Raw genomic sequence first — 19214 nt, 5'->3', positions numbered from 1 at the left:
GCTATATAACTAACTCAAGTACGCATTAATACACCGTTGTTGCAAAATCCTCATTTCAATATTTTTTATGAAATAAAACAATCCATTGATTGCTATCAATTCCTTCTTTATTAGCCTGTGTACAGAAAAGGGAATGATGTTCTAATCATATAACATCGCCTTTACACTTAGCACCTTAATACAAAATTTTACGTCATTGGGTCTTGAAAATTATAGATTAGCGATAGAAACAGATTCCGTGATAGAATCTTTAAAAGAAAGCCTGATTTAAGTAAATTACCAACATATAAGCCTTAGAGGCTTGCCTGACTTTGTACCTTCACTACTTTACAATGCATAATAACCAAACGCTGCTATCTGCTATAATTTCATATGTTGCATATAAATGATTTCGCATACTATCACTATTGGAAAAGGAAACACGTGTACTTAAAATGAAAAAATTATAGGACTATTACAAATAATTTTCATTCTTTTTTAATAAGATATCTATTTAATAGTGACTACAATATTTTTAGTATATTATAGTAACGCAAATGACTACAATATTCTTAATATATTAATGTAATGTACGAGCAGTGGCCATTAGGTCGCGGGTTCGGTTCCCGGAATACAATCTCTTATAATTTATTTTGTGCATTTATTATATAGCATTGCCACTGCTTACAAATATGTTTTCACAGGAAGATCAGCCTGTGCGTCCATAGTACCACCATCACCAACTGGATTGCCAAGCATGGAGATTATGATATATCCTCCATAGATATCTTTTGAGGAGGCCTATGTCTTGCAGTGAGAGTCTTTGGGCTGAAACTATCACTATTGTAACGCGATTGTAATTTTATTCATATTCTCTCTCCTAAGTTTTTTTACTGTGCAGTTCATTTGAAAAAGGTTGACCACCGCTGCTACTTATTATATGTTGTTATTATCTTCATGAATGGTAAAATTAACTTGAACGTACCCGATCCCACGCTTTGGCGTCCATAACTGGTCCACTACCAATAAACATGCAGGCGTGACCAGCGATAATGAAAATCATCGATAAAGACTTCATTCCAGAAATACAATCCAAACCGAGGCCGTTGTTTTGTTTGGTTGAAATGATCTTCTTTATATTGTTGATAATAGAAAACGATACAATCAACTCGTGAAGGGTGCTGCTTTTAGTTTTGCCAATCGCTAAAGTGATGCTTTCGTATATCGAACACAGAATGAGGATTCCTGCAATACTCAGCATAAACGACCTGAAAGAAAACAGAACTAGATTACTTTATAATCAATTTTTTTCTAGGTCTATTTTTACACAATGATGATAACACATTTACATTTTCTATCCTAAATTAATAGACTCGAAGGCCGTTTGCGTGCAATTTAAAAAAAACTGTTTTTGATAAATTATTCAGAATAAAACTTGATATGGCCGAAAGGTTCTCGAGTGGCCACGAACTAGTAGACATGGCGTAGTCACCACTAGAAATACTCCATTGGTTGGATTGTCAACATTATTAAGGTCGTGCGAAGTTGCGGGATGCGGGCATCATAAGACTATGATCGCCGTCATCGTCGCGATTTTCAGGGAAGACCTTGCAGTGAGCTCCTATTAACTAAAAAGAAGAAGAAAACTTGCGAACTTAATCTGAGAAAAATAAGAACTTGAGTAATCGAGGCCATCATTCCACGATTCATGTAAGTAAAGTATCTTCATCATTATTCTAATAATTATTTATAAGACACTTACAAATAACTTATATCCAAAGTATTAACAGTCATGGGACGACGGGTATAGCAGTCTCGTTCTGTCACTACTACCCCAGTTCCGTTTCCAACTGTATTTGTTAAGACGGCACTGACGAACCTACCTACCACTCTCGCACTGCAAGAGCTAGGTACACATACCGCCCATCGCAAAGTTTCTCCTCGACCGAAACGTTCCTGCGAACCAATAAATAAATTAAAATAAATTACGGAACACGTTTCAAAACAAATATGACGGGGAAACAACAAACTTATCTCACAACAAAACACGGCACTAAATCAATTACTACTAATGGGCATTCAAATCCAAAAAAAAACTGCTGTACTTAGACCTCCCCCATAGATTTTCTTTAAGACCGATTGAAAGCAGCCTGAATCCAATGTCTTTCAAAGACTTTAACCAGGTTGTCTGAATATATACTTTGAGGACGCTGCTGCACATTCTCTGGAAACTTGTTTGTAAGCAGTGGCAATCATACATAATTAATGCACAAAGTGTGAATCATGTTATATTGTGCGATCGCGAGAATTGAACCTGCTACCTACGATCGCAAAGTCTCAGTCTTATACCGCTGGGCTACGACTGTTTAATTTTTACTTCTTAAATGATCTACCAATTTTCGAATTTAAATTTATATACTTCTTGACACTTAGTCCTCTAAAAAGAGGACAAGTTAATAAGTTTTTTTTTTACGAATTCAATCAAAGGCAATTCTTTTCGCACTGGTATTTAATAAAAGACTATAAATCAAGCCTAAAAAGCTATTTCGAATTCTTCACCCGTTCAAAACCACATAAATGGTTTTATTACCTTTTTGACTTCCTCTCCGTGCCTCCATTTTATAGTTGCGAGGCAGTACTCGCCTTCAACGGCTGTGCCGGCCTCGCTTGGTACGTCGATGCCCACACACTCATCGAAGTTGCCGAGGTGATACGAGGAACCGAATAGCAGTCCTTGAGGCGATTTCGCTGACGCATCGAACACTAGAACAATCACGTTTTTTATCTCAATTATTAAATTCATCACAAAACTTCAGTAATATACATGCAAAGCTCACACAATACATACCAACATGGTTATAGGGCGATTAGTTATAGGTGTCTCAGGTGTCTCATTTGACAGCTTTAAAGCTTTTATACCTATTTCTTACCATCCTATATAATGTGATCAATCAGAAAGAAGTGACATTTTTTTTTATTGAAATACGACAGGCCAATAACTACTGACAGTACAAAATCGACAAAGGCAGATATTAAGCAATACTAATTTGAATATGTGGTAATTCGAATTTTAAAAACACACCACATAATAACAACTTTTTTATATTTCTAAAACTATTGGTTCTTAATTAGGGTGTACAGTAGATTAATTGACAGAAAAATGATCTATAGCTTCACCTCTTTAAAACACAATTATAACCAATCATTCTGTATATTCATCTACATCAAACAAGATACGGAATAGTCCTACGGGTCATAAAAAGGTCTACACAGGCTTAAAATCTTTAAGAATATTGTCTATTTCTTGATAATAAAAATAAAAGGTTATAAGAAAGGTTAAATAAAGGTTTATATTTATTCTTTAATAAAAGGTAATTATTTGCAATAATTACCTTTTATTAAAGAATAAATATAGTTCTCTTGCATGATATGTACGTATCATTAAAGTTTATTACTTTTTAATAATACCAATGCATGCATGTAAAGAGGTTTTACAGAAATAGATACGAAGGAAAAATAAATAAATAAAATAGCCTAGTCTTGCCGACCGGAGCCGCCGAAACAAGTTTATAAGAGTCCGATACATAATCTACTTTGAAACCATATAGTTGCCCATCAATCTTCCAAAGCCTTTTGTTAGACAAAAGTACAAGTATTACTCGCAACGACGGTAGTTACGGAAAACGGCTTAGTCCTTGCGCCCGTCCTCGCTCGTAATGGTTTCCTCCTGACATTGACGTAGCAGATGAGGACGATAATTTCTTTTCTTGTGCTAAATTAGCTTTTGTTAGATTTACCGACGGGCTTAAGGGGATCTGTTGACTGAATAGACCCCAGGAGTAAGCAACCGTGACATACTTTAGCCTTTATTTAGGCAAATGGCCTCTCCCACACGACTAAAAAAATGAATGGCCAGTCTTTTGTCTATTTTAATAAAAGCGAATGCATAACTATTACTGGATTCAAAACATTACTTTCAAATATACTATTTCCATTTATTTTCACAGTATAACACTTTAACTGGTTTATGATACATCTATTGTTGTTAAACTTTGTTGTTTTGTATTTTCGTGATTGCAAAAAAAATTGATTAACATACAGACAAAATACATCATACGTATATAGTAACGTGACTCCTAGATATAATTATTCTGTGTCTGGAAGCCCCTTTCCGTCGACCAAAAAATTCTAAACATTGATATATTGTCTAGATTTACGTGAAGAGAAGTATTACTACTTCTCATATAGTAAAAATTCACCACGCTACATTATTTTTTAAGAGTCTAGCTTGTTAATAACGTAAAAAGTATCTTTATTTTAAAACTTTTTTGTTGTACTACTTCTGAGATGAAAGTATTAATTATCTGTGAACATAAGCAAAAGTTGTTTTAACCAAAATTCTCCTCTATATTTTTACATGCCACAGAATGTCGGACTTAAAAGTGTATTTCACAAACTTTGTTTTATAAGCGACTGTGGAACAGTAATGATATCTCTCTGTATATCATATAAGGAAATAAGACAATAGCGTAGATCCTAATCGAAAAAAATCAAAAAAATTAGTAAATTAAAACAACGTAGTATATACGTATGCTAATTAATTTACAGTTAGAATAGTAACTATATTAGCATGGCAATAGTTTATTTACAATAAAATATAGTCAATTTTAAATAAACAATTTTTATAAATATATTCCCGTGTGCGTTAAGAATTTAGTAAATGAATAAAGTGATTTAACTGAATTCGTTAAATTTAACCACGATGACCAATTGAAAGCATATTGTAGAATGCAATGAGTAGTTAGGAACTATTCTATTGGTTTAGGGGCGTGGTTAAGCAAGCAAACCATAACGCTTCACTGCATATTTAAAAATAAAAATTAATAGGTATAATTGTATTACAAAACAATAATTTGTACGTATGTTATTAGCCTTTTCTTCGAATTTGTCAACCTATAATTCTTGTCCAATTAAATAAAACTTTACTATAGCCTCTCGGGTTATTTCAGCAACATATATTTAAGTTATTTCTAAAGTTAAAATTTATAAGTTGCAGTCCGCAAGTTTTCATGATAGTAGCGCTATATAAATTAAGCTAAATGTTAGATAAAGTCGAGATTAAAATGAGAAATAGTCCGGTCATTTTACTCTCTTTATGTTTAGTGTTAGGTTTTTATTAAAAAGCTCTATTTCTATTTTTGTATTTATCAATTATATCGCTCATATAAAAACTGATACGGTACGGTTTTTGCAGATTTGCATTACGAATATAGTATGAACTGCATTATGCAGTTAGAAAGTACTCTATACAGGTTGATTGGTTGTAGGTGTAAAGGCTTTAAAGGAGTGAACACTTGTTTGCTATCAATTAATGTTTAGTACAACCAAACCAATGTTGCACCGATGGTACGTTTAGTGCTTCCATTAATTATTTCAGAAATAATAACGTAATTATACTATAGTAATAAATAGCAGGACGAAGTTTTGGACTCTATATAAAACGAGCCAAGATGGTTACTGGTAATGATGCTTGGGTAAGCAACAAGCTTCAAAGCTTGGAACTTCGACGAAAAGTTGCCAGTTTTTTAATAATACATAGACAGTATTTTGAAGAGTGTGCATCGGAGTTATATGTTAATAATTAATTCTCTATGTCCTTCCTCCTATTGGGCACCAAGACGACTAATTCATTACATTTATACACGGTTGGATCTCTTTTACATGCGCTATGCGTTTTGATATCACGTTAAGAGTTTGGAACGCTAAGGAATGGAACTATCTACCAGCTTTGTTATTTCCGGCTAGCTATAACTTGAGAAAGTTGAAGTCAAAATAAATAGATATCTTCTAGGCAAGTATGTACCATCGTAGTCCTTATCATCGCTCAAAATTAGGTGAAAAAACACGTCAATACCTTTGACTATAACCAAAAAAAAAATTAAAGCGTTTTTAAAGTTCGGATTACTACGTATTAAAATTAATTATTGTTTACTATCTAACCTAGCCAATAATTTTCTGCCAGAAGTTATTAGCGTGTCGCATTTCTATAGAAAAAATAAATTAAGGCAACATATACACCTGAAATATATCTATTGACAATGCTAAAAACAGCTTCTATATTAAAGATAAAGATAAAATAAATTTATTGAAAATTGGAACTTATAACAGAACTCTTATTGATCGTAAACTTATTTTTTTTATCTATCTTATTTGTGGCTATACTCTGAAACTCCACAACAACTATTGCCCAAAAGCCGCCAATTTTACTGCATGGTGACAGGATAATTAATCTAATGTAAATAAATTTCTTATATTTAATAAGTAATGTTAGTTACGGTCATAAAACTAGTTATTACCAAATTCTAAGTACATAATTGCCAATACATAATTGTTCTCCTAATTGAAATCGATTAGCATACTTCATTGTGTTGATAAAATATTCAACTATGTGTGGTAGGTAGTGATTTGAGTTGCGGTCAGGTTTCCTTTTAAGTTGCCATCTAAATTCGTTCACCGGAACCATTAAACTATCACCTATGTACGAAGAACCTTGACAATATTACGCCAAAAATATACCTAGTAGTTAACAACGCCAATATTGCAGCGGAATTTTTTAAATATTTTTAACTTCCGAATAACATAAATCAAATCAAATTCATCTGAATTACAAATTAAAATTTTTGCATGTTATAAATTATTCATGCAAAAATTAAGCACAACTAACGCTTCGAGCATATAAGATCGAGATTCTATTTAAATATATTTTAAGCTCTTTATGGTAAAGTTATTTTGGTTACTTATTTATTTATATTATAAAACAAATGAAAATGACATTAATGATTTTTATAATAAACGTCGCTTCGTGTGATAATATAATTTAAATTTTTATCGTATTTAATAATACGAGCACATTTTATACAGTTATGGAAATAAGAAATATGTTTTTTTGTATAGTTTACGCGTATTTTATTTTTTATTATAGCCTCTGCTATTTATATTTACATAATAGAGAATAAGGAAACGATGTATCGAATATAAATTCAGTTAAAATGCTAAAAATAACTAATAATTTACATTTTACAGTGCTTCAATACTTTATGTGTCATGTTTTAAACTTATTGCCTTATGTGTAGATCTTAATGATATTAATTCCTTCTTCCTATATAAAAATCGATGCCTATCACACGCAATAAAACAATGTTTTGTTATAAATAAAACCAAATACATAACTTTACTATACTTAACAAAATATATTTTAAAACATCTGTTTAACATAGTGTAATGAGTATTGTATTTGCGTGAAGCTTAAGTAATGAAATTGAAATTTTTTAAGATTTTTTTGCAACTGTGTAATATATTACATGACGATTATGATCATATTCATCTTTATATAAAGTTATTTTTAGGCGTTGAATCAAATTTAGGATTTATCAGTTACAAGACATTCTTCTTTTTAGCCAATAGATGCCTACTCCAAGACATCAAACCAAAGTCTCCTCTACAAAGGTATCAACCAAAGTTCGTCTTGATGACCGGTCTTGTGCTCCCTGCGTACAAAGATTTCTCGCAATCTTAACTATGTCATCGATACACCTAGTGGGCCTACCCATGCCGCTTTGGGCGCCAATAACGACAGATAGAAAACATTAATAATAATTCAATAAGAAAAAATCCCTTTTTAAACAACGAATGTTCTCATTATTAATTTAAGCGATTATTAACAATAACTTCCGGTTTTAAAGTGACGTAATTAAAAGCCCATATTATATATATATATATATATTTATTAATCAACCAAATTAAAACCATATTATATGCTGGTCCTTATTTTGTGACAGGTTTATTATATTTTGTCAATATAAGACTGACATTACGAATCAAAAATTAATAAGTTATTAAAAGTTTCATAACCTATTATTACATGCAGTAAATATACATAATAAACGTTCGACCTCAATTACGCAGAGTAATACGACTTAAATCTGGAGTTTAAATGAAGGTTTTAAACAATCTTCGAAGAAGGTCGCTTAATTGTAAGATATTTTTTCTTAAATGAGATTGGTGTACGTAAAAATAAATTATAAATAAAGATTAAAACTATTGAATACTATATTTAATTGAGTTTTAATTATCTACCACAAATCCTAAAATTTTTAATCAATAGCTTCTTATCACATATCCCTATAAAACTCACTATTAATAAAATTCTTGATCAAAACATAAATACCTCATTGCGAAAAGTATGACGTATAAAAATGTTACCGAGTAGTGTACATCAAGTGTTTCTGATTTTGTTTTCAGTCAAAAAGATATTTTATATTGTTTTTTTTTAATAATTATTTGCTGGTTACCTATTTTTATGTAACGTTACCTAATATTTGGGATACACATTGTTTCGTACCGTGTTTTCAAAATTAACATGTTAAAACAAACATTCAATGTTTTCTTGTGTAATCGAAAATCGAATCTGTCCGTTAAACTTACTCTCGCCTCGATAATACACACGTAAACACTGTAAGTGTAAACTGTGTAATAAAAAGAGAACTTTAAAAATTATTACCCCAACAAAACCCTGTTCCTGACAAAATACTGGGGGTGAAACGACAAGTACCCAATAGCGAGGGCCATAAAAAATATTGTAAGTGATTATATATGTACAAATTAAAATCGCACATGTTATGTTCCTAATACCAAAAACGTTTAGAATGACTAAAATAATCTCCAGCTTCATCGTAAGGCCTAGGTTAGTTTCTGTTTGATCAAAACAGTTCTTAGTGCCCCCATTTCAAGTACAGTTACTAGAATTACTACAGACAACGTGCACGGACTTGCGATGTAAAAATTTCACTCGACGCAACCTTGACCGTGCCGAGTATATTTACTTTGCGAACAGTCTGAGTAATGTTATGAAACGAGTTAAGTAAGACGCGGCGTGGGACGAATACAAGCGGAAGACTTTTTTTGATCGCATATAGAGCGTGTTTCCTACGTATATAAAAAAATATTCGTTAAAAATTCGCTAGTTAAAAGCATTAGAATTTCATAAAAAGTATTTCGTTTTAAAAGAAATACATGCAAATTACTTTGCTGCGTATTTTATAGAGAACACTAAGTACATTTACATATATATTTTTTGAGAATTTTGGCAATTCAATATCAATAGCTTTCATAAGCCGCTTGATTTTAATTGATAAGCCGAGCGATTCGCGTCACTTTTGTCACCCGACACTGCGATGAGGCGGACGCATTAGTAGTCCCTGCTTGATCGGCCTTGAGTTTCAACGCGAATGCCTAAGTAGACATTTGGGAGCTGTGCCATATAGATAGGGTTACCAGGTCGGCATGCAAAATCGTCGCCTTTACATTTTTACATGAGAAAATACAGACTTTATTTTTTTAACATGATTCACTTCAGTTGAACATGAAACTTTTTTGGAAAAAATATGGGTTATCATCGTATAGTTGAATTTAATGTACACGAAAGAAACAGATCTAAAACATAAGATATGATACCGCCTATTAAATCTATCGTATGGTCTGCTGGGATTTCAAATAGAGTCGGGTTGACTTGAGTAAAGCTAACCACGACCCAAAAAATAGTGCAAATACCAACCCGCAGAGACAAGATTAGATAAATGACTGAAAAATATATCTATCGATTATTCGCGTCTTTAGGGATTATAGTATATTATTACAATATTAATATATAAAATAATTATTATATAAAAGAGAATTCCACCTATGTACAGATTCATCACGATATCTCTGAAACCACAATACTTAGGTACTTAAAATTTCAAAAATGTAATTCTTTTATTGGGTAAAGTCCAGTTAAAAACGGATTCTAGAAAGGTCTTTCAACAAAAAGGGCTGTGAGGCATTCATCAAAACAGAAGCCTGCGTGATACAGCTTGTAGGATGTATAAAGTTAATCACCTAAAACAGAAACAATGTTTGTTACAGACGACAGTAATGTTTTACCTATAATGCAGAACTGTACACCAGGGGGAGGGCGTGGTTCATGCCAATTTATCACTTGTTTATGCATTAGTTTATGTATTCCTTAAAATGTTGTTCTTCTTATTTTCAGCCAATAGACAACAACAACTACCTGCTCGTGGTCTCCACTCCAGAACCTTTCTGTCCCAACTGTCCGATTAGTTATAGGAATGTTGTGGTCCATCCTGTTCTAATTCAGACAAGCAATTCTTAAACTATTGGTTTCTATAAATTGCACCACAATTTATGTAAATGTAAAATTTTAAATTAAAAATTAATGTAATGTTATTTACATGCATTTTCATATTATAAATAAGTAAAAATATGATTCAAAATTCCAATTCAAATTTCGATGCAAAATTCAAAAAATATGATTCAAAATTCCTTTTAAGGAAAATATAGTCTTTGATACTGGCAACACCGCCGTCGTGAATCACAAAAATATATAGCACCGGACAATAGAGTGCAATCAAAGAGCCTCCATTGCTGACAATGTTATTGACCCAAATTGTGTAATTTCACGCACGGCTATAATTGCCTTTTAAGCATAAAATGGGCAGATGGTCACCTCAAGGCATATTACTTAATTAATTTTATGATGTATATACAATATTAACAAAGATCAATAAATTCAAGATACCTTTCGAAGAAGCAACATTTTCTTAATAATATCTATATATATATATATATATATATATATATATTTATATATATTTATGGATTTCATTTTTCATTGCTCTTGTTACATATCTTGTTGAAGGGACATAGAAGAACCTTTTTTACATATATAACTACTTTTATTCGTACTCTTATATTAACAGGTTCTTCTACAATTCAGTAACAATTAGTAAAAGTTTTAAAAAATTGTACAGCTCATTTAGCATCAAATACTTTTAAAACCTTTATCCCTATTTTCAATCATTCTGTATAAACTGATCTCTCTGAAATAAGTAACATTATTTTCTATTTAGGACACGACAGAAAAATAACATCTGACAGTAAAGTTTGCACGGACAGACAGCAAACAATAGTTAATATTGATGTGTAGTTATCCGAAATTCGGAAACATTTTTTCTTACTGTATTATCATAATGTTATTATTAAAGGCTTTGATATTTAGATAGGGTTTCCCACACATTAATTAGTTGCAAATGAGCTTTATTATTATACTGCTTTAGAATAATAATAATATAGCTAATAACCTTCATCAAGTTAATATGGCTTACATTAAAAAACTTTGTCGAATAAGTTTTACAAAGTAAGTTACAATCAATCTGCTTCAAATACATTTCTATTAAAATAAAATAAAAGGAATATGTCTGCATAAAGTCGACAAGCGCTCCCCAATATTAAACGAACATGGAAAGTCTATGACTGTATTAAACGTAACAAGGGTTAAAAGGCGTGGTTATGCTAATGCATACAATATAAATAACCCAAACATTATTCATATGTATTTATTACGATGTCCGCTGACTGAAGGGATCCAACATATATTTCTACATTTGAATTCATTACATTTTTTGTAACTTCTTACATTTAAAATATCAATATTTTATTGAACGAATAGTTTTAAAATGTTAAATTGGCATATAAGCTTCTTATCGGTGTCTGTGCAGAAAAGGACAGAAACGTACGTTTTTAATAGTATATGAAAGTAAGACGATTTGTAAAGAACTGCAGAGAGCACCATATTTTCAATTATAAAACTAATTCCCTAACTACACTGTACGTTTTTTTTTTGAATGCACAAAATCTTTTTTTGATTAAAAACAAACTTTTTTATTATTAATATACACTATACTAGAAAAAAATATTTATAAATAGTTATCTCTTAACATGAAGAATCTATAGCGCTTGTGTTGTATTCCACAACAGTAGAACCAAAATGAACCCATGTCTAAATGACCATGTTATTATATAGATACAAAACCCCCTAGGTGGATCGAGAACATTAAACTATTATATGTTCGAAAATCAATGGTTTCAGAAATAATTAATTACGTAATGATAATATAGTAAGACTTAAGGCTTTAGACGTAGCTGGAAGAATTGGTCGTCTAAAGTGGCAGTTGGCGGAGCACGTCCCTCGCGCAACCGATGGCTGGAAGTCGAACGGTTCTTGAGTGGATGACCACGAGCAAGTAGACGCGATTTGGTTAGGGCCCCACTACGTGGACTGACGACATAGTTCAGGTCGCGGTAAATCCCTGGATGTGAGCAGCTCAAAGCCGGTCATCACAACAATCTTTGGTAGAGGTCTATACCTCATAGTGATCATCTATAGACTAAAAAGAAGAAGATGTAATAATTTCTGGAAAAGTCTGTCAAAAGGTTGTCTTAAATTAGATAATATACATACATATCTCTGTTTCGTCATTATTCATCATCACAAACCATTAGAGTTAATTTCAAAATATTTAATACATTTATTATTCACTCTTACCGATATAGTTTAAGACTTGATTATTACGTTAATTTTAACATATGTATTATTATTTACTTAGCATCATTTATACCGATCGCTTTGGTACGTAATGAGATGAATGCTGCAAAAGCCTAATTTGGTAAAAAGTATAATCAAATACCAGCCGGGGAACGCGGCGTAAATAAGCCCCCACAAGGTGCATCGACGACATATTTAAGGTCGGGAATTCGCTGGCTGCGGACAGCGCAGGATCAGGCATCGTGGAGATATTTGGGGGAGTCCTATGCCTTGCAGTGAACGTCAATCGGCTAAAAAGTAGAAGAACAAGAAGCTAATTGAGCTCCTCTTTAATGTACATCCTTTAAAACTTTTGAAATTCTCGTTCCAAACGTGCACTGATCTAAGAAGTTCCCAAAACAGACATACAGCAGCTATAGAAACAAGCGTTTTTTTCAAATATAAAACCGTAATAGAATTGTTATACCATTTTTGTTTTCTAAAATTTTAAATTTATGACAAAAAAATTTATGACAATTAATAACAAAGTGACTACCCCTTAATAGAGCTTGTTAGTATTGTCTTGTAATAAATTAAGGTTAAATTTAAATTAGTTATTAGCCTATATGCTAGATTAAAATTCCTGTGGAATATGTAATAATCAATATATATACCCTATGAAAAATTACAAGAAAATTTAGAGTCATCTAATTGTTCAAAAGAGTTAATAAATTTTTGGAGCTTAGAGAAAGGTATAAAAAGCTCATCTTTATTTTTAGTGACAACAATATTTACATCGGATTTTTAACTTATTATTAATATTCACTATGTTCCTATCTTTACCATTAGATAGACCTTACTGATCAATTTTGCTTATAATGATTAGCATCAGATTAGTCATGTCGTATTCAAATAGCTCCTTTAATGTCACAACGCACTTTAGTTTTGGTCCGACCGAATGTAAAGGCAATCAATGTCGTCATAGGTGCCTCCATGTTAGCCCTATGCGACATAACCCGGTATGCAAGCATGGTCTTTAGCTTGGAATGTTTTCGGTATGTGCATTTAAGTTGATATGCTAAACACGCGCGGCGTCGTCATTGTCTCATAAGGATTGTTCTAGAACAAAACTCTGCATGTCTGTATGTTGTAAACAAATTTATTAAAAATGACCGCATTTTTAAAATCAATTTTCCTTATTGTATATTTTGAATTTCTTCGTAAAAATAAAGTAAAAAAACTGCACAAACGACTTTGAAAGGTTGTTAGATGAATGGATAAAGAATAATTTAATCGATCCTATCGGAAATTAATGAAGGAGGTTAGTGTCGGGCCGTATATACATATATAAATTAAAATCTAAGTATTTGTTTGTGTTTTTTGTAAATAAACTTAAGCGAAAGGTGCGTGTCATATATACTTCTATGTCATATCATATGTGCTTTACAGCCTTTCAAAGAAACATTTTCTTTATAGAATCTATAACATTACACAGACAATAATGTCAGTGGCTTTGTTTTTACAATTATATTTAAAAAATTTCAATTTTTTTACTACGTTTCAGCTATTTACAGTGTTTACTAAGTCTCTTAAACTATATCCTAACTTAAATCGTAAATTATTTAAAACTAAATTGAAGTCAACTAATTATTGTTATTCTTTTAAAATCAATAGTGTCTTGTTTATACTTAACGACGCCCTAACAACATCCAGTTTTTTTAATTATGGTTCAATAAAATACTCTTAAATAAAAAAAGGATAAAAAAACATCTATGCCCATATACTATTTTACAACGGTTAATAAATTGATTTGGTACTTGTTTTCTTTTTTCTTTAAATTAACAGAAGTGAAAGGTACACCTCATATGAAACATTTACAAATAGGCTTTGTAAAGCAATTTCAAAATTTCAAGACACTAATATAAATTAAATTATATTATAATTAAAAATTGTAAGTATGTATTTATATAATGACTACTGCTAGTTCGGAAATTTAATTCCACCTCTAAAATTCAACTCTCAAGAAACTCGATTATTACTCTTTTAACGCCAATATTACAATTTATCCTGTTGACATTAGCACGATATTAACCTCAGGCATATTCTGTTATATAATCTGTAATACAAAAATAAACTTTATAGATCAATTTTGTTTTAACATAAGCGTTGAATTTTTTCATGGATGTATGCTAAACTACCATGTGATATTATTATTCCTTGCAACTTTTCAATAAAACAGTCTTAAATGAAGGAAAGGGATAGAAACGTATTGATTTCATGTGATAGACAATAAATCAAGTATTTTTTGGGAGTTCTTTCAAACAAATGGCAGATCGTTTATCAATAAGAACTGCCGGCTGGCTGCGTGGGTCGACATCGTGGTATACGCCCCTATGAGCGTATGAAATATAAGTGTAAGTATTTCAAGTTCTCTCTTTTTTGCTGGCTATAGTTTCCGATAACCTTTTTATTATCAAGTTTTAGTTTAAAATGCTTACTAATTTGATTAATAAAATGCTTACCAACTTTGAATTTAAATTATATATTAAGCGATTGGTTATAGGTGTAAAAACTCATTAATATAGCTTATTATTAACCCATTATATGAAGTATAATTACAAACTAAATGTAGAAGGCATTCACTATCAGTTAATCTAGGCGGATCAGGGTTAATTAGTAAAACTTAATAAAATAAAAAAATACAAAAATTACAAGTGTATAAATAAGTCTACTATATATTAAATGAATTTCGGTATATAAAAAAATAGTTGCTGTTTATGTATCTATCCAAGCAGTGTTGAGAATTAAGACTTGCAAAAGTAAGTCGCGGGTTCGATTCCAGGGATACAATCTTATACAATTCACACTTAACGCGGTTTAAAAATATTATATTGCCATTGATCGCAGAAATTTTTTCCAGAGGATGAGCAACAACATCCCCTGCGCACCATAAAGCTACACTGCGATTGCCAACTCGCATGCCAAGGGTGACGATCTTTGTATATCCCCCATAGATTCTTTTTGCGGGAAGCCTGCGCCTAGCAGTGAGTATCTATAGGCAAAAAGGACTATTAATCACATAATATTTATAACGTACCATAGAATTTTATTCGTTCCTATAATTATAGCGTCGTAAATACATTAAAATGCCATAAGAAATTCAATGTGTACTAGTAGTAGTAGATTCGTTCTTCGTATTCTGGTCACAAGATATTAAATTCAATAATTTGAATACTAATAATTATTATTTATAATTATTTATAATTAATTTGAATATTAATAATATTAAATTCAATAATATGAATATATATAATACAGGCATTAAATTGATTGTTACATTTTACCATATCTCAGAATTATTTCTCAAAATTAATAATAAAAAAGCAGAACTAAATAAAACTACCAAAGTAAACATTATTACCTTTATTTCTAAAAAAACATTCTGTGTGAAATTCAAGGTGTTTTATGTACCTTTTTAAGAAATATTTATTTATTTAGGTGCACCAGCAGTGAACATAAATTAAAAGTACATTAAAAGTTATCGTATAAACAGTAGTACATTAAAAGTTTTGTTATGTGTTCCTTTATAGGTGACACAACATTAAAAATTAACTATATACAAAATTGTAGAAAGAAATGTAAGACCACATCAAATAAAAAAAAATAAAGAGAAAAGTGATCGCATGTAAGAGGAAACATCTGTCTTACGACTTTAGACACCAAAAGAGCTCTTAATTTGAAAATATTTCCTCTAGCGCGCAATATTCTTAGAGTCTGTGTGCTTAAAAATACTCAATTGAAGTTAAAAATACGTTATAGTTACAATGAATTATTAAATTGGTTACTATATATAAGAGCTGGGGAAGAAAACGATAATAATTCACCGGATTTGTCTACATTTTCTCATATGCAAATAAATAGAGCAATCTTAAAGCTCGGAGGTTTCCTGCTTGATATAGGAATGTTTATCCAACAACAAATGAAAGCATATATCGTACTTGCTCTTTGAGGAGAATGTTTTATTTGTGTCTATAGGTCACCCATTCAAATATTGGTCAGGAAAAAACATTGAGAATAAAAATGCGAGAGTTCCGTCTACTATATGATATACGTTTATAGCTGTATTGCTTTGCTGAAAATTTGATAATGCTGATTTAAGCATACTAGCCTAAGTGGTTAATAATTATGACATTCAATTATAATCATTACTTCAAGCATAAGACGTTCACAGCTTGACATTGGTCTCTTCAACCAATTACCAATAGGGCGGATTGGAAGCCGTCAGCATCCAACATGTTCCGATGATCATAAAAAAATTCGTCTGTCCGCCTTAAGGGTGGACGCCCAACGCTTATCATACTGTTACAGGACATAAATTAAACCTGATTTTCTTTCTTTTTTTTTCAAATATTGCAACTGAAATACTTTTAAAATAAAATAAAGTTAAAGTTATATTCGTGATAGACCGAAGTTACCGAATAAGAGCGGGATTAAATATTGTAAGGAGTGCTAAAGCAGAATGTTGACTTTAGAGGTTTTTAAAGCATATAGACTTACTGATAGAGTTATAACATTTAGATCAAGGGTCACATATTCAGCAGGACAGCAGTTTCACTGTTTGCTTAAACTATACAACATGTATACTTACAAACATTGAAACAAAAAAGGTGATAAAACCTAGTCATACATAGAACTATATGTACGTGGTAGTTTGCACCCCGTACTGTCTCTCGAAATGTGTTTTTCGTTGTACGTTTTTTCTGCACTCCACTGCAGTACACTGCACGGCATAGCGATCTATAATATCTACGATATCTGGGGGAATATATCATAATTATCACACTTGAAAGCGATTTGGCGACCACAGTGTGATATTTTATATAGTTCGCAAAGGAAACTGCTGCCCATCCTATGAAAACTTATTTGCGAGCAGTGGTAGTTCTATGTAAATATGCACATTGTGTCAATTATAAAAGATTTTATCCCGGCAATCGAACCCGCGACATCAATCACAATCACGTGTCAGTCCACTACCGCTGAGCTAGTACCGTTCATTGTATGTGAAGCTTACCAAAAATTAACTCGCAAAGAGTAATCCGAAGCCGTGAAAGTCAATAAAGAGGCAAGTACGTATATTCTCTAATATACTTTTTTTGTTTTATAAAGAATTCAAATTTTTTGGGCAAAATAGCAGATTAAATACTCAGAAGCCGAAGTAATTCATATTGTTTTTGTCTAAATTACAAACTCTATACAGTGTTGTTACCTGTACGTTTTTTAACTTTGTGTGGTCAGAGAATAATCGAAAAAAGCTTCCAGGTCATCCCACGGGTACACTCGCGGGAAAATACGCTGATGACCGAAGCTAGAAAAATATCTGTGCATAGTTTTTCATAACATAAATTTTGCGTAGTACGTTTTTGTTTTTAGTTTTTTTTCTTTTAATATAAAAAAATAATACCAAATTTAACAAATTTATCTGTATTTATATTTATCATTCATGATATTTCAAAAATAACTCAATAGTTTTCATAATAGCTTTCTAAACACAATTGCTTAATAGACTCGTAAAAATTTCCTAAGCTGTAGACGTGAAAACTGTAAATAAATATCTTCTGAAAAGCATGATTGTTAAACATTTCCATATACTTTGATTTCCATTAGGAGAATGTATATATACTTATATATATACTTCAAAACACATTGATGGTTTCTATTCATAAACCGATTAGTCGTAATTTTTGACAGCTCTTAATATATTTTAAAGCGAGTGTCTACAGAAAATAGTTTTCGGTACACAATTAAAAAGTATTTTTATGCTTTGAACAGGGAACATAGGGTCTTCCTGTATTATTGCAGCCTATCGATCCAAGAGTCTGTTGCATTTAGGACATTAGCAAGTAACAATGAACAGCTAGAATGTTTCACTTTCAAAATTTGAACTTAGCCCCGACATAGTAACAGAGATACAGTCTTCTAAAGACGACTTGCGTGTCTGTGATAAAAACCAGATCGCTGTGAAAGTGAATTCCGATTCAGACCGACAGTGAACTAAAGAAGATGGGGAAATCCCCTTCAATATTATTGGACGTGAGCCTGATAAAATGAGCTACGCCTGGCAGGGGTAGCCCATCGCTGGTATCCGAGATTTGACCCACGTTTGTAAAAAAAAGGCTATAGGAGGTACCAAATAAAAAAGGCAATGCATTAAAAAAAGCTTTAAAAATAACTCAACATATCTGACAATATGCGAACTTTCTTGAGATAAACAAAAAGCTTTCGTCTCTTGAAATTATCACCTCGCACTCGTCAAAAGTTGTTTTTTTTCTGTTACCATATAGACAGTGGTCAGTTTTTAAAACAACTGTTTTGTTAATCGACTCTCGCCGCATATACAAGGTTCTACCTCGTATTTATTGTTAACTTCGTCAATGTTCCAATTTGATGTATTTTTTCATAGAGCACAAAAGCGATAGACAATGAATATGTTTAGGCGTCGTATTATCCTTCTGATGGACGCCCACTGCAAGGCGCAGGCCCAAAAATAACCACAATGAGCGGTCTTGCACTGCCCGCGTCCAGCGACTTCCCGCTACCTTAACTAAGTCGTTGGTCCACTTTTGAGAAGCTTGCCCACGCCCACTAAACTAGTTTAGGTAAAGCACTACTTATACTAGTATTTAATGAAAATTTAATGTATTCTGTAATATTTTATAAAGCACGTTTCTTGCAATAGAAAACATTATTATAATTAAAAATTATCTTTTAGTGTATATAGTTTGGATTCAGGAAAAAAGGCTTGTGATCGCCA

General features: G+C 31.7%; 1 protein-coding gene across 1 annotated transcript in view; it reads right to left on the bottom strand.

The window, feature by feature from the left end:
* Positions 1 to 19214, bottom strand: part of LOC137928940 (nose resistant to fluoxetine protein 6-like) — a 58349-nt gene that overhangs the window by 11941 nt on the left and 27194 nt on the right. Inside the window, exons 2-4 of the mRNA XM_068771948.1 lie at positions 2570 to 2742; positions 1742 to 1935; positions 965 to 1247 (exon numbers count right to left, since the gene is read on the bottom strand). Of these exons, the coding sequence (XP_068628049.1) occupies positions 965 to 1247; positions 1742 to 1935; positions 2570 to 2742 (650 nt within the window). The remainder of the gene's footprint in view (positions 1 to 964; positions 1248 to 1741; positions 1936 to 2569; positions 2743 to 19214) is intronic.

Source organism: Battus philenor, unplaced genomic scaffold (genome assembly GCF_028537555.1).
Source record: "Battus philenor isolate CCGP_79_NKW_IND1 unplaced genomic scaffold, ilBatPhil1.0.hap1 SCAF_4, whole genome shotgun sequence".
Lineage (NCBI taxonomy): Eukaryota > Metazoa > Arthropoda > Insecta > Lepidoptera > Papilionidae > Battus > Battus philenor.
This window is presented reverse-complemented; position numbering and strand designations above follow the sequence as displayed.